The sequence below is a fragment of the Chelon labrosus genome, assembly GCF_963514085.1.
Source record: "Chelon labrosus genome assembly, chromosome: 13".
Lineage (NCBI taxonomy): Eukaryota > Metazoa > Chordata > Actinopteri > Mugiliformes > Mugilidae > Chelon > Chelon labrosus.
This window is the reverse complement of record NC_140346.1, coordinates 2,603,116-2,627,749: the sequence shown is the minus strand read 5'-3', so window position 1 is coordinate 2,627,749 and position 24,634 is coordinate 2,603,116. Positions and strand designations below refer to the sequence as shown.

Below are 24,634 nucleotides of genomic sequence, written 5' to 3'. Positions count from 1 at the left end.
AGGCCGGACCAACTGGCCTCCATTTGGCTAAACTTCCGCTGAATGCCTGGTTTTATCATTGTTATTAGACAAGGTAGAATACTTTAGGCATTGATGATATCTCTTAGCAGGCACAGAGTTGAGTGTTGCCACCTTTTTACGAGCTATCAAATTGTGTTTCAGGAGAAAAAAAACACAGAAATTAGACATCTTGTCTTGTCTACTGTTGCTGGCCAGTCACCTAGCCCTGCTAGCTGTGCACAAGCCTGCCTAGTCTGTCTCTCTGTGAAACTGGGGTGTCTGGGACCTTGTTGTGTGCGTGCGTTTGTATGCGTGTACATCAAGAGGTGCAGTAGGGAGGGATGGGCAGTAAGTTACAGAGGTTAATGGTAAATCAGCCAAACCAAAGTCACACACTCACCCACCACACACAACCCCCCTCCCTCCCTCCCATTCCTCTACCCAGTCCCTCCCTTTGCCTCCTCCTCTGCGGCGGTTGTCACCCGGCTGCTCCCGCCTCAGTCCCAGCCGTTGTCCTTGATCATGTGGGCTAGCTCGATGATGAACTTGCCCTCTTTATACTTCTGACTGCTCTCAAAAGCATGTTCCTAGAGGGAGTGTAAGAGGACAGGAGAGACAGCACTGAAGTCAGATGATGGACAGAAGTTAAAACATGTATGTTTGACAGAGAGCAGGATCCTGCAGGAAAGGCTACAAGCAGCATAAAAAAACAGACTGCACAAGACAGTCTTTTCAGCTGTATATAAGAATCCTTGACTCAGTTCTGGCCTATCTCTGCTCTTGGCTCTGTGGAAGCTGGTTATATAACCATCAATCACTAAACACTGCAGAGGAGCCTGCACAACCAAAACTCTGACCAGACCAGATTGTCATACCTTACACAGAAAGGAATGTGAATCCGCCAGAACCAAGAGACTACAGTTTGGGAATCACACCTGCAGCTCTAATTCTGCCAGGCATTCACATGCTTTTCTACTCTCAAGTGCGCAACCCAACATTCCTCTGGAAAATATGAATGGGATTCAAAACAAAATACCACCAAAGAAGCTTATTACACTGTGTTCTACTTTAGGATCATCATACACTAATGTTGGGCTGTTGGTGAGCCTCTCAGGACCTATTGCCGACTTTTTGGCAGATTGAGCGTATTGAATTAAAGTTGGACATCACTCTGATTGGCTGTTCAGCTTCGTGAACCAATGCGTGAATAATGGAACTGACAAAATCAAGCAAATGACACAGTTGAGGGCAAACACAGACGACTGAGCAGAACATTTGAACTTTCCAATATACAAATGTGGAAGATCCACTTATCAGCATGATGGTGACCAAGTGCTGCTTTGTTCATAAATAGTATATTTGGAGTTTTGTGTTTTGCCCCCCAAACTTTTGAATTACAAATACAGACTACAACTATGGGACTTATCCATGTGGCTCTTGTTTTGAAAATTGACAAAAGTCTATTTCTCACATTTGGTAATACACGCCATACAAGAAAGACTTACTAAATAGTGCTACTAAAAAGGACATAAAACAATACCTCTGCTTACTCTCTAAGTCCATTAACAATCTCGTGTTCATGCCTCCCCTCCCACTGCAAGGCTCTGAGAACAGTGGCAGAGTGGGCCGATACAAATGTTCTTTCACCGCGCAGCGCCTGTAACTTGTTTTGTCTTGGGCTATTTTAGATCAGAGCTGCACAGGCTTGTTATCAGATTTCTCAGAGTAGAAGTGCAGTAGGTCAAGCCTCTCAATAGAACTTTGACGACGGCAGAAAATCTACACTGCTGCCACAGATATTAATGGCAGCCCTCCATTAAGCCCTATCTAGTGCCCGTTTGCTCATGTGTGCATGTGACCTCTGTTTTCTCTGACTTGTGGGGTCCTGACTGGAATAAACTACCAAGAAAAGTAGCTACTTTTGAAGCTGGTTTACCAGGTGTTGACCAGGCTCTCTAAGGAAAACAGTTATTTTTAGGCTGAGAGGTCAAAGAATGAGGTTTAAGGTTAGACACGTAGCTGTGAATGCTACAGCTAGAGGTTAGGCAAAGAGCTCGGATCAATGGAGCCTTCTTAGAAGTCAAACAACAAGCCGACTGTGTGTTTGAGTTAACTCTTTAAAGGACACAGTCACGTGCCCTATAGTGTAAACTCTCACTTCCATGGCTGGGGTCACCGGTGACAGCTGCACATGCTCAGCTCTGTTGATATATGAGACAGCTACCATGTGTGGATCCTGTTTAGTTCATTCTGACATGAAGAATAAAATACTGTATGCACTAAATACACACTGCATGTGTATGTTGACAATCTATACAACAGCTTTAGCTGGATATACGTGCTAATGTTAGCCAGAACATGGCTGTAACTCAGAAACTGTTTAACTACACTATCAGTCTGTAACTGTTTTTGCATTAACACCTAGCAATGTGATGGAAACAGCTATTTCAGCTAAAGCATAAAGCAGACATCTAGTGTTAAAGCTAAAATAAAACAATATACTGTATGCAGCATGTAGAAGAAATAAAAACCACACTGCTAAACATGGAAAAGTCCACACAAGTATTTAATCATCACTTTAGCCTACAGCTGTGCTACTGCTGTGACCCTGAGAGAAGAGAGGTCTAAACATAATTAGGATACAAGTAAAATGAGGGTATGCTCTAATGACACCCTCCCAGTTTATCCTCCTCCAAACTTGGATGCAGTTCGTGGTGCTGTGCAAAGAACCAGCCAAGGACACTTACGTATTTCCAGCCCAGGGTCGTCTTGCAGTTTTCACAGTAGATATCTGCTACAGCATGCAGGCCTGTCAGCAGAACTCTCTCTTCTGCAGGACCACACCCAACGTTCACCCTGAAAGGAAAGAGGAAGCAGACACAAGCAGAGACACAGACAGAAAATGTGAAATAACATGTTCACACAGCTCACACAGAGAGTACATACAGATAGGACCAGGCTGTGCAGAATAGATTCAAACAAACATTTTCAAAAATGTCAATTCATCTGGTAATAACAGCACTCAGAGGCACACTTGTCTGTCTACAACACACCTGCTATGTGGAGCAACATGTATTATTAATGGTAGGTCACTTGTCTCCACCAGGACAGTATGTTATTCCAGTAAGGCTTTACAAAAACATGTGGGCTGACATGCAACACGAGAGTTTTGTTTTATTTTTATCAATACTCACACTGAGTTGAACAGGTAGGCTCTGCCCTGGCTACCCTGGAAAGACTGTGGAGACAAAATGAGACGAAAATGAAAAGGCTGCAACAAGAATCTACCTGCTCACTTTGTGTAATAACTATAAAATCACATAAGCATGCAATTATGCTACCGTAAGACTCCAGAGCCCTGCTTTGGTTTCCCTATAAAAAGGCGTCAGCACATTGAGCTGAGATAGGCCTTTACTGTAATAGAAGCTCTTATTTTAAAACCTTTAAAGAAAATCTATTTTAATATCGTTAAATATAAGTTCTCTAGTGAATTAGTACCCCCTACTGCTAGCAGTGCAGTTATATTCTTTACTTGCCTTTAATTACCTTCATTTGCAGATGCGTCTACTAAAGAGACACATTAAACAGATTTACTTAGTGTGCCTGCGTTATACCCAGTGCAAGGCCTTTGTGTACAGGTGAGCATGTTTTCATAATCACGCATGGAAAAAGTGATAGTGCATTCATAATCCTATTCACTAACCAGCTTATAGCATAATCCGTCCACAGGCGTGGCAGACACAAACATACAGGTGATCAGTCTGCTGTTGATTTTCATAATTCCTCATCGGTTACACCTCTTTTTTAATCTTCACTACTTTACCTTTCAATTGTTGTTAATTACTACTATAAAATGAAAGGGACAAAAAGTGAAATCTAAAATAACACAAAAAGTGATGTAAAGTACATCTGCGTGAGTACTCCAATCCTCTCTTCTCATGTCTGTAATCATTAGCTCCTCGAATGTAAGTGTCCTGGTGGTTACCAGGGGCAACAACTGTTAGCAAGATGAGTCGGGTGCCACTGTTGCCGTCAGTTACCTTGGAGATGAGCTCGTCGTGGTTGGCCAGGTGAGCTCGGCAGTGGATGCAGCTGTAGGTCCGGTGGCAGCTCGGCAGGTACGCCTGGAAGGTCTTGGAGCGCGTCATTCTGACCATGGGCGGAGTTGGCGGGCGGTGCAAGAAGGGACTGCCAGCCCAGGTCGGCTCACAAGGGAAGCACCGCAACACACAGGTGAGGGCCGTGGTGGGCGGTGGGTCGGGAGGCGAACACCTGAGCGCAGGGAGGGTAAGAGAGATAAGAGCCGGCGGCTACGTGGTTGTTGTGCTGCTTCCTTAAAGCGGTGCTGCAAACTGAGCCACAGGTGTATATTGCTTATGGGATTACAGTCTGCTCCAAGGGTTCAGAGGATTCTCCAGCTGACTTCCATCTGTGAAACTCACAAAACCTCAGCACGCTATGATGTAATGAGACATTGTGGATTATTAATGAGCCCGCGGCACTTTAGGAGATTAGATTCAGATAGAAAGACAAAAAATTATTAGCTAAATGTTTTGATAAATGGTCATTTGTAGATACGACTACTATTTGATCAATGGCCATGAAAATTTGTAGAGGCATTTATGGCTCTCAGAGGATGAATGTTACTGACTTTCTGAGCCCTGGCTCTCCTGCTAGAGCCATCATCAAGAATGCAATTTGTCCAATCCCCATACTCTACAGTACAGCATGCTAAGACAAGAATGATGATGGAAAGATAATAATCTCATCCCTTCCCTTCTTCTCTGCATTAAATCCACCAATGAGTAGTGATCACACTTGGAGCAGTGGGTAGTGGTTCGGGCTGTCAGGCGCTTGCTCAAAGCACCTTAGCTCCAAAAAGGGATTGAAACTAGTGACCGTTCAGTCTCAAATCGACACCTCTAACAATTAGGCCACAGTTGCCCCTCAAAAAAGAAATGGCTCTGATCCATCAACGTCTGTGTTACTGGTCAAGCACACTTCCACTGTGACACTCACCCCACATGGGTAGCGGCTGGCTTGGGATCAATTAGGCCACTAAGGATTGAACATCATATCCTTCACATCAACCCTAACCCAGCTACCCTGACTCCAGTTGAATGCTTTTTCCAGTACACACAGGCAGCAGTGCTAGCTCACACTCCGTGTTTAACTCTGCAGAGATAATCTGCTTAGCCTAGCACAACTGTGGCGGATCTTGCAACGCTCGCTTCATGATACCCAAATGGATCGAGCCCTTAAAATACTTCTGCTGGTGTGCCCTGGTGACTGAGAAGATTAGTGAGCCGGCCAGGGAGCCCGTCCCAGGGGCCCGCGAGGACAGGAGCATGTACTATCTTGACTAACTGCACAGGAAAAACTAAATGGCTGGAGGCCTGTGCTCTCTGCCTTGGAGTGCAGTTATAATCTGTGTGGTTTTATTGCTTAATGCAACTTTAATTGTGATTTTAACACTGCTGCTAAAGGGATCCTATCAGTCGCAAGTTTAATCTTGTTTTACTCCCCTGCTTTTTATAAAGATGTTGAGGAGTCTCAGCAAAAGAGCAACCTTTACTGTCTACCTGCCCATTTTAACTTCTATACTAATTTAAATAAAGGCTTTACAGTAAAATAAAAAAACATGACCTTTCCAACTAAATAAAAACACCAACTTCTTTCGTTTATATGACTTCAGTCATATTCTTTTATAATTGTACTACTTGTTTTATGACTTGTTTAACAATATGTTGTTCCACTGTCAGTTTGTCTCCTTCCTGTCTGTCTTCATGGAACCATCTGGAAAAACTAATAAAATACTGATTGGGAGCTGGAGGCCTCTGTGCGTTCAGGACAAACAGGAGAGCGAGAAAGAGAGAGAGGGGGGCCTCTTTACTTTACTGCTCTGCATTATGATTTTTTTTTAGTGTCGGACGGAGGCTGATAAAGGCTCCAGAGCTGATGGAAACGACCGGGGGATATAAATAAATAAGGCAGTGAGACGTGCCCTTGTTTCCTCTCCCCTGACTTGATGCCAGCAGCGTGGGATTGGGGCACAAAGACTCACTCAGTACAGTTGTCAGAGCTGACCCCCCCCCCGACACACGCACAAAGAGACGTGAGGCTGATGTTTGACCCATGTTTTATCCTCTCAGTCATTTGTGGGTGAAGTTCGTGTAGCTTTAACTCTTAGATGTGTTCAGAATGGAACGTCCTGCCATTCACAATCAATACACAAGTAATTTTGTAATAATAAGCTTTTAAAATGTTTTTCTAAGTGTAATGTGACAATAAATTGAATACAACAACTGTTGAGGAGACACAACAAGCCATCTGAAGACGCTAACTTGGACTTTAATGAAATGCAATGGACACCTTTTGCTATTTTCTAACCAAACTATTCTTCTATTAATCAAGATTCTTTTGCACAAAGCCGTCTGATTACATCTGAGTAATTAGCTTTGGTAGTGTGTGTAATCTAGGAAACGTAAGCTTCAACTTCAGGCTTCAAATTTAATTCCATTAAATTTAAGCTTCTTCCTTTAAACCTCTACACCCAGGCTAAAAGTACAAGATAACTGTATAAAGCGCACATAGGACGTATGAATGAGAACCTTTTCATCACGGCCGAGACCAGAAACATCAAACCATGAGTCCGTGGGATGCTGTTACAGTTTATTGACAGCATATATCATGCATTATGATACTGATTTGCCCTTGTGGATTGACATTCAACAGCGGTGCTGAAATATAGTATTGCACATGCTACGCATCTTCTCGTGGATCGTGTATAATCTGTGTGGAGTGCTCTGTGTGTATTATCTGCTGCCCGAAACCACTTTATGACATACATAAAAACAGTGATGTGATTAAAAATACACAGCAGCACAATCTATGTGTTACAGGTTAGGCTTCATGAGCCTATAGATGTCCAAGAAACTTAATTAAGGTCAGTTGATCATCAGAAAATTAGGGATGTCAAATGATGCATGGAACATTTTCTAGCGAGAGTTTTTTTCAGGTTTATACCATTGTTTAGATGTACTGAGTTTTTAAGAAATTACAGGATACAACAAGACATTTCAAGGGAAAACCTGGCTCTGAGAACTCATGACAAGCATTTGATCACACTGACATTTATAGACTAGTTAAACAAAAATATCATCAGATGAAAAATCTTTAGCTGCAACCCAGGAGATATTAAGGCTTTATCAGGAATAAAACCTCTAATTTGATAAAGACATTTTGTTAGCACTATATAACAAGAATGCTAAGGAGCACATTTTCTATTGACTGACTCCAAAAAGAAAAAGAAAAAACATTCATAATGAAATAAGTTACTGTGAATCAAGAAGAATTACAGCAAACTTACAGGATGTGAATGAGACAAACCAGGCACAAACTGGGGAACAACACCAAACAGATGTAAATGTCCCTTAGCTGTTCGAGGCTCAAATATGACGCAAATTGACATTTTCAAACCATCTCCATTCACTTCCAAAAACAGGGCACCACTCATTTTGGTGGGTGGACATGCATGGACATCACTTTGCATATCAACACTGTTTGTGGGAGGCGAGGACGCTGACGCAAGAGAAAACGCTGACTCAAAGTGTCAGTCAGGAGCTACTTCGCGCTGAAAACCCGCTTTGACAGAGAAAATGAACTGCATAAATGATCAGATCACCAGAAATGCTGATCGCAGGGCTTCAGTGGCAGGAAATTAGAAGTGACCAAGTCAGGACCAAGACTGTCTGCTCGGTGTCCCTTTTTTTTTTATCAGTTTATCTTTCTCTCTGACTGCCTCTGTCTTCTATTCGTCTGCCTCTCAGCCTGTTTGTTTATTTTTCCTGCTGTCTCTTCATCTATTCACCAGACGAGCCTGCAAGCGGGTCATTTGAGGTCACCGGGCTGTCCATTCTGGTCATTTCTGGGTGTCATCACAAAAGGCTACGTGCCACGAGTCTCACCAGCCAAAAGGGCCCTTGTATCCCAACAAAAAAACCTTTGTTATGTAACTCACTGATGCTGCCGCTGCTGTTTCTGACAGCGACCAAGAGCAGGGGAAAGACAGAGGGGAAGAAGCGATGTGAAAATGAGAGTCAGACAGCGTCAGAGAGCGCATTCAATATACAGAAATGGACAGAGTGTGTCCCCTGAGCTCTGCGTCTTATATTGCCCAGGAGCTGCACCGACACAATTTCTGTACTTCATGTACTTTCATCCCGCTCTCCATTCAGTGTTTCTCCAAGGCCAGCAGCACACAGCAGGATGACATCACTCCACTCCCACCTCAGATCAAATCTCACTGATGAAGAGATGCTCCTGCTTCTCGAGTCTACGCGTGTCGGGTTACTGTTGTCTGTACTTCTTCTTCAGTCTCCATTTGTTTTGTTTCCTTGGACGAGAAAACCAGCTTTATAGACGCTTACACTCAGCGGCCAGTTCGTTAGATACACCTTGTTAGACCTTAATTCTTCATGGCATACATTTAACAAGCTGCTGTAAACATTCCTTAGAACGTTTGGTTCATATTGACATGATAGCATCAGCAACTGATGGAGATTTGTCGGCTGTAAACACACATACACATGTCGACGTGCCTGCAGTTGCTGCTGTGTGATTGGCTCACTAGATGTTCACAATAATGAGCAGCTGAACATGAACATGTACATATGTCACTATATCACCTTATCCTATTCTATTCCTTATTCATGTACCATCTGTAAACAAAGTGGGTGATGTGACGAAGAGGCTCATACCTACTAAACTGTAGGCACAACACGCCGTACACAACGCTTTGTAAACAAGTCTGCGAAGGATCACCTTTCAAGGCCTGCAACTCTCTGTCCCCCATCTTCGATCCCTGCGTATCGACCACCTCACATGATCAATAACTATCTGCAGGCACGCTCTGCAATGGAAATAGAGTGCAGAGAGAGGGGAAGGTTGTGACTTGATGAGGGTGTCTGTTTTTCAGTTGTCCACATGAACTCACGTGGGTGAGTCTCTCCCGCCCGCCACCCGAGCAATTGCTACATTTGCCTGCCCTGATGGTGCATCGTTGGCTGCAGGTCTGACAGGCATAGACTTGTACAGGTACAGGGCAGTGGAGTAGGAGTACACAGCCTCATCATCAACTGGAGTGACACATCAGTAAAAACACGTATACATGAAGGCTTACGGTTTGCAATAAGTGTGTGGGTGTGTGTCTCTGTGTGTGTGTGTGTGTGTGTGATTAATGTTATGAATCAGGTCACAGGCAGTGGCGCACTTTATCTGGGGCAGAACTTCAGCCACCACACGGTGCACAGATGGCGGGGATGCCTCAGCTCAACAGTGCTGCACACACACACACACACACGCACGCACACACACACATATATATACACACAACACCGCAAAGCTTTAAGATCCGCAATGATTGAATGACAGGTGAACGCAGTCAGTATGTGATCACGTGAGATAATTGGACAATAACCCGCATTGATCATTGCTGCGTGCACCGTTACGGTCAGGCGCGCGCACACGAATGATGGCGCAGGGCTGCCACCACAAACAGCATGTGTCCTGAAAACAACCACTACATACACTGCAGAGAAGATCACACCATCCTATCCAGACATTAAAAATGCCTTCTAACGCATGTTGCCAGAACATCATTAACTAGGCTTTTATGTAGTAATAATATAACATGTGCCTGTAGTTTAACTTAAAAGTTGGCTTTAATAAAAAGTATCAGACGGACTCTACATGACTGAGTCGATGCCTCAATGCTTCACAACAAAATGCACCAGAGTGGAGAAATAACGCAGAGGAAATCATTTTACCTTTGAAAGAAAGAAAACACAGATCTTCACACAGAAAATGCCGCACGTCCTCGTTATCCTCGTGGCAGTGCCCAATTCTAAACCTAAATCTTTCGCATTCCTTGTCCCAGGCAAATCTTCCTCTTCTCCCCGGCCCTGACAAGTCCTGGAGGAGACGCAATGTTTTGACGCGCAACGATGCCCAGCAGAGTTTAGAAAAGGCAGAGAGAAAGAGAGTGCTGAAACGGACAGCAGGAGCGAGAGCATTCCCCGCTACTCACTTCCGCGTTCGAAGTAAGCCCGTTACACGAGCAACATGCCTTTTTCAACTGGACAAAGTAAGTCCGTTTTTGACAAGCGTCGGATTCATTAGGATTCATTTTAAAATTTAACATCAGAATTGTGAACATCACATATCTAAACGATTATTTATATTAATATCTAAACATTTTAAAGAGCATTAACACGCATGCTCAGTATGGGCATAGTTTTGTTTAACATTTGGTGAACGCATCATTATTAATCTATTATTATATGAATAAGTGCATGAATTCGGCTGTAATTGTTTTGTTTGATAATATTGTTAATATAGGCTACAGTGTTTTAAAGGCGTGTTTTACAAGTTACCTACAAAGCTAACTTCCCGCTTACAAAGCTAAACTAAAAAAAATAAATAAATACGACCCCGCATTTATGAGAAATATCTCCTATCAGGCTTTTTATTTTATATATCACGGTTGCTGGAACACTTACATTTATTATTTAACTACCTTGTAGTGAAGCAGTGGTAAAATCTCAAAGAATTCGTTCTACAAAATAATCAACCATCTTGACTTGAAACTCTTTGTCATAACTTACCGTGATGAATAACTGACAGGAGTATCAGCCAATCAGAAATCCGATAAGGCATAGCAACACTGTGCCTATTGGTCGACGGAAGAGGGGAGTAACCAATAAACTCCGCGGAATTTCATAGTTTTCAATGAATTCTCTAGAATGTACGTTAGGTACCTGTGATTTCAGTATCATGAAAAAATATGGAGAAGAGCAGGAAAAGCTCGCAGGTTCGTGTAAAACTGAGTAGAAAAAATACCGAGGAGATTATTTTTATGTAGCAAAAAATGTCCAGCATCTTTAACTTTTCCGGTACAGCGAAAACTACTGAAATCCGCCTGGTCTGCAGCGTCACCTTCTGGTTATTCTGTAGGTATTTATAAAATACCACTTCGTTTTAAATTTACATATAATTGTAAATCGTCAAAAATAACGACATAAAGCTGCGATGCCACTATGAACACACACCAAATATATAACAACACATCTAGCGTTTACTGATTTTGATAAAAATTTACTTTTTAATAATCTCTCGGCAAATCAATTGACAAATCGTTTACAAACATGGCAGCTTCGTTTGAGCATGCAAAACCAAAGTACAGGTAATATAATCAAAAAAGTTTCATAATATTAGAAATATGATCGATAGATTAAATTGGAAAACAATGTAAAAAGAATCACATGTTCAGATTTAACTCACTAACAGCACTAATAAAAATGCCCTACATCCAACTTAAAGAATATCAAATAATTTCTTTTGAATACCAAACAACAAATATTACATTCAACCAAAAGGACATTCATTTTGTAACACTGATTTGATAATCCCATAGATTAATCAAACTGTGAATCACACAGAGAGGAACTGCTTGAACATTGTTTAATGCATTTCCAAACAAGTGTAATGTAGCATTTAATCACTGTGTATCTCTACCTCCAGCTGGATTGCTCAAATACTTTAAATATTGAAATTAAATATGAAATTAATATCTGTTTGCAGTCACAAAGACACATGTGGAAAACACAAGAGGAAGTTTCTTATTTTGTGCAAAAGAGGGCAAAAAATGCCTCTCATTTCAATTGATTCAAGTACAAAGCTAGATAACAAGAAACTTCACGACACAGCAAAAAGAAACAGTGGTTACTACAGTACATTTAACTGTTTAAATTTGCTTCTGCCTGAACTTCCTGTAGATGTGGAGAAGTGGTGCTGCCCACCTCAGCTGTCACACCACTCACTTTCAACAAAAAACTAAACGTAGTGAATTTGTAATGGCATCAGGCACATATAAAAGTGATCTGATAACAGCTTAGGCTAGTTTATTATTGCATGTGCCAAGTGAAAAAATGATGTAACTTGTGAATTAACATGCCATCATGTTAACATCAAGCTGCATATGCTGGTGTTCTTAGAAGCACAATACTATAACACAATAATACTGAAAACTGTCACTTAAACACATTAAAAAAAAAAACTTTACAGAAGTAACCTTTGTAAAAAAAAACAAACAAACAACAACTTCTAACTCATAACCTACAGAGACCGTATGCAGAAATTCAAGACTAATAACCTTTGACTTAAAAAGATTGTGTGGTTTTAAATAGGTGTGTCACACTAATGGATATTGCACGTGCAGGTGTGTACTTCTGCAACAAAGGGACAAAGAGAGAGAACACTAATACATAGCATGTACCATATGGGAACTTTAAGAGTGTTTATGTGACTTAAATAAAGGGATTTGTATTACCAATAAATGACAGTAGAACAGAGGGCTCCTCATTCTAATGCTGGACACAGAAGTTTGAGACGCCTCCTGACTGTACAACACAGTGAAAGTAGCCCAGCTGGAATGCATGCAGTAAAAGTGGGTGGGGGGCTGGTTTGGCAGGTCAGTCAGGGTGAAGAATAATCAGTGGTGAAATGGGGCGAGGTAGATTTTGGCAGGTCACTCGGGCTTAGAAATGCCATTCCTGTCCATGAAGTCTTTGAGCCTGGTGGGAAAATCTGTCATAACTCCTGTGGCTCCCAAGTCGAACGCCCTCTGGAAGTCCTCTTCGTCATTCAGCACCCAAACGTACACCTGAAACCACATGTAGGAGTCGTACAGTTGATACACACTCAATGAAGAGAGTCACACAAGAATGCTTCTGTACTTTGACTGTAGTATTGGCGGCCACTCAAACCTATATTTGAGCTTACAGGAACCTTGGACATTTCGCAGTACCTGCTTTTGACTACAGCAGAACATTGCAGCTACAACAAACAGCTCTCAGCACACATACAGGATTAGTATTGATATTTAAATAATATATAAAGTTTTTCAATTGTTCTTAAAGTAAAGATAGTACAAGGAAAGGCTTGCATGCCAACACTGGATTTGCTGATGATAAAAAACAAACAAGAAGATTGGAGTTTCAAGAAAATGCAAACTTACAAGAGACGCAACAGTGTTTTATTCTCATTTGTGAGCACTACTGTATATTAAGAGCAGTTTTACCTGTATTCCCCTGGCAGTCAAATGATCAAAAAGAGCTTTCCTCATCAGTAAACTGTAATAGAAAAACAATTACTCATCAGCAGAGAGAAGCCACAAGCATAGCTAAGGGAGAAAGGGCTTTAGTTGCGCAATTGTAAAGGCTTTGCATTAATCATGGTCACACAGTCAAGTATCAGAGCCATAGAAAAATACAAAACTACTTCAATGATTCGACCACTTTGGAGCTAAAATAAAGGGGGACTTCATACACTGATCAGCCTTAACATTATGACCATAATCACTTGTCAAGTGAATAACACTGATTATCTTACTACCATGGCACCTGTCAGTGAGTGGGATATACTGGGAAACAAACAGGCATTTTGTTTTCAAGTTGATGTGTTAGAAGCAGGGAAAAATGGGCAACCTTGACCAGATTGTGATGGCTAGACAACTGGGTCAGAGCGTCTCCAAAACTGCAGATCTTGTGGGTCGTTCCCAGTCTGCAGTGGACAGTATCCATCAAAAGTGGTCCATGGATGGAACAGTAGTGAACTGGCGACACGGTCATGTGGTCCAATCCAACAGACGAGCTACTGTTGCTCAAATTGCTCAAAAAGTTAATGCTGGTTCAGACAGAAAAGTGTCAGAGGACACAGTGCGTCACAGTTTGTTTTGTATTGGGGTAGCTTCAGACCAGTCAGGGTGCTTGTCCCAACTCCTGTCCACTGCTGAAAGTGCCTACAACTGCCATGTGAGCATCAGAACTGGACCACGGAGCAATGGAAGAAGGCGGTCTGGTCGGATGAATCACGTTTTTCTTGTTACATCATGGGAATTGCTGGGTGTGAACATCGCTTATCTGGGGAACACACGCCACCTGGATGCAACAGACACGCCCTTGTGTGTGTGCTTGGTCTGCAACAAAGGTCAGGTGGTGGTAACCTGGACCCAGGTTTCCCAGACGAACATTACATCGTAACAAGATCATCAGTGTTATTCACTTCATCAGATGGTGGTTTTAATGTTGTGCCTGATCGGTGTAGATTCAGACAAATGAGTTACTTACGTATCTGCCAACCAGGCGATGAATCGCTCGCCCCTAGTTATCCTGTTAGGATCTTTCAGTCTGCAAATTCACACAGAAAAGTAAAATACTTGATGAAAATTGTTGATATAATCAGTCATTTCTATTTTATCGCTTTCAAATTATAATATACAGCTAAACTGACTTTGATCAAATTCAAGTCACAACAGCTAGATGGAACCAGCTCAACACAGAAGGAAATCATTAACTAAAGTGGCCCTAAATAAAGTACATACATATAAACAGCAGCTGTTACTAACTTAAAAATAACTTATTAAGCACAGATGTAAGGGGGGTAGGGTGTATTAAAGCAAGTACGAGATGAGTTCAATAAAAGAAATCACTTAATCCTTGATGAATGTTTGGCATGTGTAATCTACTCTTTGACCTTGAGCTACATGATCCACTAACACGCGTCATTTCCTGTCTGGAAAGAACCTGACAAGAAGGGTCGATGGTTCTTTTAATGACTTGATTAGTGCATTAGTTCATCTTTCATGCACCATTGTGACCCAGATAACAGACGAAAGGGCACAAACATCAAACTGTGAACAAAGTGAAGATATACACACAAATTTAGAGATAAAGGAAAAAAACAAGTTAAATTCATGTCCCGTATGTAACTTTAAAAAATCCAGCATAACATCAGTATTTTGCAAGCAGTGAAATACTGCCATAAAATGAATACAAATCAGTCTGCAACAAAATGTATTCTAATTATAAAATACAGAATCAATTTCCTCTCAAGCTCTGAGCTTCAGAGGTTTGTCTAAAAAGCACAGGCACACATACTGAAAACTCTCGTAAACTTTGCACCATATTTCATGGCCTTCACCAGTGTACAGAGTTGACTCATATTCTTAAGTATGTTGACCTGTTCAAAGTTTGTCTCTGGTGGCTGATGGAGACACATGACTGACAGGTCAGGAAATTCCCCTGTAAGCACACCTTGTTCTAAGATTTTAAAGAAAACCTCATTTAAACACATTTTAAATGCAAATGGAGAGCAGTTTGAATCATTAGAAATAATGTTCTCCATTTAATACTAAACTTTTGAGAGGAAGTTTTGAGAATTTTAACCCATCTGGAACCCCCTAAATCCTGCCATGTAGAAGTTATTTTGTAAGGAACCTGAGCCCCACTTTGAGCTACAGTAAAACACGACCTCCCCCTCTGTCCTGCTGCTATTAAAATGTTGTGAAGGACTTTTGTGTGTTGTGTTGTACAAAAAGCAGGAGGACACTTTACTTGAGACCATTTGAGTTATTCTTTGTATACTTACTTGGTGATAATAGAGGGCATGGGGATCTCCAGGAACTGCTCTTTAAAGGGAACAAAGGGCAGGAGGCCAGTGTAGAAGAGGCCTAACAGCTGCAGTACTCTGGAAATGCTGAACAACACTGGAATCTGAGGATTCTGCAAAAACATGCAACAATTTTGATTTAGGCTCAGTTTGTGGGAAGTGAGGCAATGCAACGCTTAAAAGGATTTTCAAAAGACTGGGACCTCTGCAACTAGGACAGGGTGTACCCTGCCTCTCACCCTGACCTTGGATAGCCTCCACCCCTCTAAGCATAAGTGGTAATAGACAATGGGATGGATGGATCTCTGAATCCACCTCTTTGATACACCTAAAGCATGCAATGTATTTATCAGGGAGCAGTTCCTTTACTCAGTTGAGACTTAAATGGTAAATGGCCTTGCTTTTATATAACGCTTTTCTACCTATTCAAACACAGACACATCTACCCATTCGCTCACACAAGCACTCACATATTCAAACACCAGGGAGCAACTGAGGGTTCAGTGTCTTGCTCAAGGACACTTCGGCATGTGACACATTCCGGGGATCGAACTGCTAACCCTCTGGTTCGTGGACAACCCGCTCTACCTACTGAGCCACAGCCACCCCACTTACCTCCTGAAATAACTGGACCTAAATGTGACCACAACCTATGTCACTAAACATACCTCTTTGTAACATTTTTTGACAATCTGGTTTCTGGCGTTGCCCCAAACAGTCAGATGCTCTCTGTCATATTTAACAACCAGCTCAGAGACCTGGAAGGATTAAAAAGAACAAAAGTGTCAAATATTATTCAGAACATTTGTCTTGTCATTTTTATTGCTTATTGACAATATGTTTTCTTTTTGAGGATTCTGAGAAAACGACCATCGCTAAAGTAAAAGAGTAACAACTGCACTATTAGAACCTATTATTTTTTTCAGGATACTGGAGCAAAGTGACAATGATTTCAATGCCTGTCTGTTACTTACAGTTTTGTGAGGTAAACACTAATGACATTTTTAAGGCCATACAGGTCATAAAAACAATCTAAGTTAAAAGACAGAGTCGCTTTATAAGGGTGTTAAAAGTACTAAAAGAAAAATAACGTGAGGTGATATAAATACACACCTTTTTGATGAGCGTGTCATTGTTGACCTTGATGTCAATGTTAACAGGGGTGTTTGGAAAGGCATCAAAAACGTCCCTGAGGAGAGGGATGCGTTTGTCCTCTCCTCCCTCGCAGCAAAACTCTGCAGAGACAAGGACAGGTTGAATACACTGTCAGCTTGGGTTGTGTTGGTCCATGGGCATGAATCATTACAGCTGCCAACTAAATTAAACTGATCTTTGTCAATTTAAAAATTAGATCCATTGTTCTAGTCCAGGGGTGCCCACACTTTTTTGGCTTGCGAGCTACGTACTTTTACAATGACCAAGTCAAAGTGATCGACCCATATATATATATATATATATCCTAAGTCATATTAATCATTGCTACAGTGTTAAAAGCTCTATCCATCTTTGTTTTTATTTTTATCAAGAAAAACTGGTGCACTGCACGTTTACAAAAATAGCGGCGTCTCTTTAAGACGGTAGTCTTGAGCTGTTGTTGTTGAAGTTGTGCATGGGTGTGGATGTGTGCCGCTGAACTGAGGGCATGTTGCAAGTATAAAGTAAAAATAAATCAAGATAAACATTTGTCTAGCTGTTTGTTTTGGAGGTGCAGCACATAAATGATCAGACTAACATCTAAAACATTTTTTTCATTGCCACGCGATCTACCTGCACTACCTTCGCGATCTACCGGTCGATCGCGATCAACGTAATGGGCACCCCTGTTCTAGTTAATAGGCAACATGCATGTCACACATCACTGAAAAAGAACAATGACTACAGATGCTGATGAGAATGCATAAACGGTGTTAGCTTCGCATTAATCACATCAGTCACGGATATGTGATGCTTACCCCTCTGAAAAGTCACTCCCAGCTTGCACAGGTATGGAGGGAGTTCCTAAAAAGAGAAAACAGCTGTCAGCGGTTAACAGATGAGAATACAATCTATAGTCAGAGCCTGAGAGGTCAGGTCCAGAGGAGAAATGAAGGGTGTTCATATGACTTTGCTCTTCTCTTTAATGCAAAGGCTAATGACCACCAAAAACTTAACCATATACACTGCCTGGCCAAAAAAAAAAGTTAACACCTGGATTTAACTAAGCAAATAGATACGAGCCTCCTATTGGATAATTACTGCATGGGCGATGTGTATGTTTCAGCTGGCAACAAGTTATTTAACCCCAACTGATGCAATGAGTAGCTTCTAATTTCTTAAACAACCATGTCTAAAGACACATCCCATGGTTGTGGAAAAGATGTTAGTCTGTTTGAGAAGGGTCAAATCATTGACATGCATCAAGTAGAGAAAACATCTAAGGAGATTGCAGAAACTACTAAAATTGGGTTAAGAACTGTCCAACGCATTATTAAAAACTAGAAGGATAGTGGGGAACCATCGTCTTGGAGGAAGAAATGTGGTCGGTAAAAAATCCTGATTGATTGCGATCGGCGATCACTTAAAGGTTTGGTGAAATCAAATGGAAGAAAAACAACAGTAGAACTCAGGGCTATGTTTAATAGTGAAAGTAAGAACATTTCCACACGTACAATGTGAAGGGAACTCAAGGGATTGGGACTGAACAGCTGTGTAGCCTTAAGAAAACCACTAATCAGTGAGGCTAACTGGAAAAAAAGGCTTCAACTTGCTAGGGAACATAAAGATTGGACTCTGGAGCAATGGAAGAAGGTCATGTGGACTGATGAGTCCAGATTTACCCTGTTCCAGAGTGATGGGTATCAGGGTAAGAAGAGAGCCAGATGAAGTGATGCACCCATCATGCCTAGTGCCTACTGTACAAGCCTGTGGGGGCAGTGCTATGATCTGGGGTTGCTGCAGTTGCTCAGGTCTAGGTTCAGCAACATTATGTGCCCAAAGAATGAGGTCAGCTGACTACCTGAATAGTTTATAGTTTATATGGATTCTCAGCAAAATAATGATATTTGTTTCATTGTACACTGAAAATGTAGACACGTACAACAGAACAGAACTTAAACCCTTTATAGACTTTTTTTTTTTTTTTTCTCAATTCATCATGTGACATAGTCAGGTGGCCCTGTACAGAACTCATCTGATCAATGCACATGATCCAATTATGATGTTCCTCATGTGCACAAACACCACATATGACTGTGGTTTGAGTTCTCAAAACGGTTTAATGGTTTCACAATGAGTCAAAATCAACAGCTGACAGTGGTGTGTAAATATAACATCCAAGGTTGTATTACATTTATGCACTTTCCTTTCTGTAGCTGTAAAGAATTAAAAGATGCAATAACTCACAGCGTAGGCAACGTCAGAGATGTTGGTGTTGATGCCACAGGCCCTCTGCAGGTTGGCATCATGTGAAACCACTACCTGGTTGTCTTTTGTCAGGTGGCAGTCCAACTCAAGCATGTCCGTCCCAAGATCGACAGCACTGCACAAACGAACACACAGTACCCAGACTGTATTTAGTTGCTACTCTACCTAAGAGCCTCCCTTGACTTTAGTCCATTTACCTAAACACAGGACTGTGGTCACTGAGTTCAAACAAACACACACCAACAGTGACATTTGGACATTTACACTGTGAAACATAACATTCACATTCAATAAAAACTTAAAGCTATAAACTTCCTGCTTTATTATCTTTATCAAATGCAGATGCAGTAACAGAAGTATGGCATATATGTCCTCGACAAGATCGCCTGCATATGATATTGTGGGTAAAAGGACAAATGCAACAGCTCAGATGACTCACACTGCCAACAACTGTAGGTGCAAAAAACAGTTATTTCCAGAGATCCAATAAAAGAGCTGTATCATTATTACTAAGGTTTGTACTCACTGCTTGAATGCTGCCATGGTGTTTTCCAGGTTTTCGCCTGCCCCTGCAAGACAAAAAAATAAATATTAAGCACGGTACAGTGTTTTTTTATTATTATTTTTTATCAATTAGGTTTTTGTAATTACTAGAGCAGAGAAGACAAACACAGAACCCATGGATAGCTGATGATTATTCATTGTGATGGAAGCACAGTAATATATACACTCAAATATACTAAAGCCATGCAAATAGGACTATAAAGACATTGGCAACATAATTATTATTATGCAGGAAAAGCAGTTAAACACTGAACAGCTGACCCACTCGTATTCTAAGTAACTAGCTCTCTGAGCAATAAATGTGTTCAATACAAATATTCAAATCCAACAAACTTGCACAAATTGAATTCAAATGAGGATCTTGGCATGAAATGGATGGTTAATGCATACAGGCTAAATGCTGAAACTGAAATTAGTGCCATCACTGACTCACCTCCTCGGTGGGAAATGTGCCTGCTGATGAACACCTCTCGCTTCCTCCGGTGCAAAAGATTTGGGCATTTTAACAGCAGGGCAGAGGTGAGCACGTAGCCCGTTACCGTCGACAGAACATACACAGCGGCACACATCTCCTGTCAGTCAACTGCAAAACAAACACCACACAGGTAATGTCAACAGGGAGGCAGGATCAAAAGCTGTGTACTAAAACATCCCTTAACAATTCAGTCATTTCAGTCTGTTGTTGATGTTAAATCAACAAATCTTGTTAACTCGACTCCAAAGAAGAACTGACAGAATTATATACCAATTGTAAACATTATAATAAAGTTTGTGGGAAACAAATAACATTGTATGACCAACAGGACCAGTTTGTGTTTCCCAGATAAAAGACAAAAGGAATTTATGTCATTTCTAAATGGGGCAATTTCCACCGTAAATAGATTTGCCTTTACACATCTAATCTATCCATCTAAGTCTAGCTCTAAAAATCAAAACAAATAAAAAAAAAGAGACACTTGAGGAGAAGACTCGCATCTATTGTACAGTGAACAGTTTGAACTGTCTTATTTTCAGCACTGAACAAACAGTTCGCACAGATAATATCTCTAACAAGACACATGCAACAACTATTAAATGATAATAAGGCGGACTAGCTTACTGCTAGCTATACAAAGCTAACGCTAGCTGAGACGAAGGTGAACTCTCAAGATGAACTCCTACCTTTGTCATCAAATTGTTCTTGTGTTTCGTTCTTCTTTTGTGTTGACCAAGTTACTGACGACCTGGCTCTGTACAAGATACTACTCTATATGAAGATAAAGAGTTGAGCTGGTCTCTTGTCTCCAGCTCCGCACCAGCTGAAACAAAACACACAACACCGGCCGCTGTCATTTGTACGCGCATGCGCTCACGTCTACTCCCGCCTTCAGGACGCAAACATTTAATATCCGCTCGGATATTTCAGAATAAAAGCTCCATATTAATTGGATAAATTACAAACAATTTTTAAATTAATTATTGTTTTTAAATTAACGATCGATTCATGTAATTATTACCGCCCATCCATCCAGCTTGTAATGGAAAGTGAGATGGGAAGTGTTTCTTTTCCACTAGATACTGCTAATGTGCAGCTGTGTAACTCTACTAAGAGATCCGAAATATGCACAAAAGCAAGCCAGCAGGGAGGAAGGCATACCATAGTAAAGCTAGAAATGCAGATATCTTATCCTTACTCTGGATATAATAGAGTCAACAATAACCTTGTGCCCCCACAACCCTTCACAGGACAAGCGGTTACAGAAGATGAATGAATGAATGAATGAATCTTGTGCATTTAGGTCTGTGATTGATAACTGAACAATGTGATAACCAGAAGATTTTCACAGAACAATGTCCATGCCAAAAAGGTGTACATTTGTACCAGTCAAAGTTCACATTATGCAATAAACTGTCTGTGGAGATGTGAGACACAGCCCGAGGATACTTCGACAAAGCAGGGTGATTAAACAGGATCACACCGTTTGCTTTAAACCTACACAAAATGCCTCAAGGTTTAACAGACATTCTCACAGAGTGGAAAAGCCTGGAGGAAGATTATGAAAAACTTCAGGTAAGAAATTAACTGTGACCCGCTCGCAGTATCAGGTTATTTACGTAAAGCAGTTAGCAAATTGTGTGCAATTTTTTAGTGTTTCTCTAATCACCTGATGAAATGTTTTTAATGTACAGTAATTCAACCTCTTGAACACCTCAATGTTCTTATTTCCATGGCAGATATCTTTGTTCTGTTACAGATTTGATCTGACATTTCTTAAAGTGCTTAAAGGGTTGAAATGTTCTTAGTTATTTATTTAACCCCATTCTTGATGCTATCCAGGAGACACACAGAATGTACTTACAGAAATTGGATGAAGTATCCAAACTACAAAACAGCTGTTCTTCCTCCATTCATCGACAGCGGAAAAGGGTGAATGAGATATCCCAACTTGTGAAAAAGTAAGTGTCCACTTTGCAGGCATAGATAAATACTATGTCATGTAATATACCGTATACCGTACACTTACAAAATGCCTCCTCAGCTTAAATACACACATATGTAAATGCTGTTATATCATTCATCAGTTGCAGCAAAGGGCCATCAGAAGAAGAGGGTAAGACACTGGACATAATAAAAGAGAAAATCAAGACGCGACCAAATGCTTTCTTTGAAATGGAAGCTTTCCTTCCCAAGAAAAATGGGTAATGAAAAAAAGCTCCCCAAATACATGTTGTTGTTGTTGTTTTAATATATAATATACGAACTGCATTACTATCTATGAAGTTAAAAGAGAAAAAATAAAAATAATTGTGTCCTATTGCAGCTTATACCTCAGTCTGGTTCTTGGAAATGTCAATGTCACTCTCCTCAGCAAGCAGTCAAAGTAAGATGAATAAATAAGCCATTTTTTATTTTATAGTAAAAGTGATTTACTTAAAAAAAAGTTTAAGCCACTAATCACTTGAGTTACAGGTGTATGTTTACTCAGCTGCTGCCATCATTCCTTATTTCCTTAGTTGATGTTTTGAATTCTGAATGTGTCTCATCCTTGACAGATTTGCTTACAAAGATGAATATGAGAAGTTCAAGCTATGCCTCACAGTCCTCCTGCTGCTGTTCTCCTTCATATGCTATTTCTCTGTGAGCTACAGGTAGAGAAAACTTCTTATGCAGCATATTGTGATATCTGATATGTGCATCACCTTACACCGACCCCCAACCCTATATATCTAAATATAACACAGTTTGCGTCCTTGGCTTTAGATTTCTTGATGCAATCCTCAACTTCCTGCTGTTGTGGTACTATTGTACATTGACTATCAGGGAGAGCATCCTAATCACCAATGGCTCCAGGTCAGCACAACATCGCTTGATTTTTTTTTTCTTTTTTTGTCATAATTTTACACAAACATAGAATTTAAACTGTGTCCTCCATTACAGAATCAAAGGATGGTGGGTTTTTCATCACTATGTGTCAGCTTTTTTGTCTGGCGTAATGCTGACATGGTGAGTAGAGAAAGCTACAAACCCTAAATAACAGATCTAAACTATATATTTCAATACATAAAAACAAAATAAAATATCATTCAAAATGTCCTTTTTACACCCTAAGGCCTGATGGGAACTTGTACCACACATTCAGGAGCCAGTTCCTTGCTTACTCCTTGTATCAAAGTAAGATCAAAGTGCCATAAAGTTTCATGGTTCAAACTTTTCATAACTGAAATGTGAACAGTGTTTCTTTCGTCTGGAATCCACAGGTTTTGTTCAGTGTCTGCAGTGCTATTATCAGAGTGGGTGTCTGTACAGGCTGCGAGCCCTGGGAGAAAGACACAACATGGATCTGACCGTGGGTGAGATAGCTCTAGACACGCGAAGGACACAGAATAATAAAAGAGATGAGCACATACAACCAAAAGCTTAAACACATAAAATATTTTGTGAAAATATCGTTTGGCTTGTCTGAAACTTCTTGTGGTCAATTTGTGAGGGGAGATAATAAACACACACATCAAACTCTTGTCTGCTTTCTTTTTTTAGAGGGATTTCAGTCCTGGATGTGGAAAGGGCTGACGTTTCTTTTGCCCTTCCTGTTTTTTGGTCATGTGAGTACAGTCTGCAAAGTTTCCTCTATTGCATAAAAAATGTCATACTGTGTCATGGTTTCGATAAAAATGCTGATGTCATTCTAGAAGCTCAGGCATTTCAGACAGTTTTTTTTAATATGTATTAGACCCTAACCATCTGCTTTTCAGTTTGCCATCCTAGTTTCACACTACATCCATTTCTTTTTAAACAATACAAACCCCGTACAAGGCCTTGTGTTTTGTCTTGTAGTTCTGGCAGCTCCTCAATGCCCTTTCTCTATTCAGAATGGCTCAGCTACCAGACTGTAAGGAATGGCAGGTCAGTGCTCTCGCAGTGTGTCTACTGTTTCACTCTGTTCCTGCTTTCAAGATGGTTAAGAATGTACTCTATTTAGCAGTTACGTTCTTTAGCATCACTTGAGCCCCTGCGTATGGTATGTCAATAAATATGATGTGCTGAAATGCCTGTTTTGCTTACTCATGTTCTTATGTCCCATGTGATGTCAGGTCTTGACGTGTGGTCTCTGCTTCCTTATTCTGTTCATGGGAAATTTCTTCACCACTGTTGCAGTCGTTCGTCAGAAGCTTAAGAGCAGGAACCAGAAACCAAAGACTCTGTGATACATAAAGATAAATGAATAACATGACCTTGTTGTACATGTTCCTTGTCAAATGAAAACTGCAACATTATGACTTTCAGTAAAATTATATGCTGATACAACTTATTTTAGATGTTATTAAAAAACATATACATACATACTGTATAAAACTGTGTTATGATTAATCAGTTGCCGTTAAAGTTAAATTATGACTCACAGTGCCTTTATGTTTGTATATTTGTATAATTAGGGGAAAAAAAACAATGCATCCATAAAATCACCCCACAATAAAGTGTATAATTTTAAAGCTATATTAGTCTCTTTTAATTGCCTTTTTAGTAGTTTTTAAAGCTTTCATTATATACATTATTCATTATATTAACTTCATCAGATTGTATCACATTATGCAATAATAGAATATTGTTGTGTTCGTCTCCTTGTGTTTAGCTAATAACAAAAAAACAGCCAAAATAAAGACAAAACAGCGTTGGAATGTA

General features: G+C 40.5%; 3 protein-coding genes across 3 annotated transcripts; 1 reads left to right on the top strand and 2 right to left on the bottom strand.

Annotated features, from left to right (window-relative positions):
• Positions 1–457: 457 nt before the first annotated feature.
• On the bottom strand, positions 458–10,218 carry ypel2b (yippee-like 2b). Its single transcript, XM_084559077.1, has 5 exons — positions 9,828–10,218; positions 4,041–4,272; positions 3,195–3,238; positions 2,748–2,856; positions 458–587 (listed from the first exon to the last, which is right to left on the bottom strand). Exons 2-5 carry the CDS (start codon positions 4,155–4,157, stop codon positions 498–500), a joined length of 360 nt encoding a protein of 119 aa, XP_084415203.1. The 5' UTR covers positions 4,158–4,272; positions 9,828–10,218; the 3' UTR covers positions 458–497.
• An 835-nt stretch (positions 10,219–11,053) lies between these two features.
• gdpd1 (glycerophosphodiester phosphodiesterase domain containing 1) lies at positions 11,054–20,796 on the bottom strand. The gene is made up of 11 exons (XM_084558476.1): positions 20,635–20,796; positions 19,907–20,056; positions 19,436–19,478; positions 18,889–19,024; positions 17,460–17,505; positions 16,621–16,742; positions 16,176–16,265; positions 15,487–15,620; positions 14,187–14,246; positions 13,139–13,190; positions 11,054–12,721 (listed from the first exon to the last, which is right to left on the bottom strand). The coding sequence occupies exons 2-11, from the start codon at positions 20,040–20,042 to the stop codon at positions 12,587–12,589; spliced, it is 954 nt and encodes a 317-aa protein (XP_084414602.1). The 5' UTR covers positions 20,043–20,056; positions 20,635–20,796; the 3' UTR covers positions 11,054–12,586.
• Positions 20,797–21,454: 658 nt separating this feature from the next.
• Positions 21,455–24,159, top strand: LOC311498470 (transmembrane protein 120A-A-like; the record flags this gene model as incomplete). The annotated part of the gene is made up of 12 exons (XM_084559076.1): positions 21,455–21,523; positions 21,791–21,909; positions 22,036–22,152; positions 22,275–22,334; positions 22,507–22,602; positions 22,715–22,804; positions 22,892–22,957; positions 23,064–23,125; positions 23,212–23,304; positions 23,492–23,556; positions 23,789–23,857; positions 24,046–24,159. 12 exons carry the CDS (start codon positions 21,455–21,457, stop codon positions 24,157–24,159), a joined length of 1,020 nt encoding a protein of 339 aa, XP_084415202.1.
• Positions 24,160–24,634: the final 475 nt, after the last annotated feature.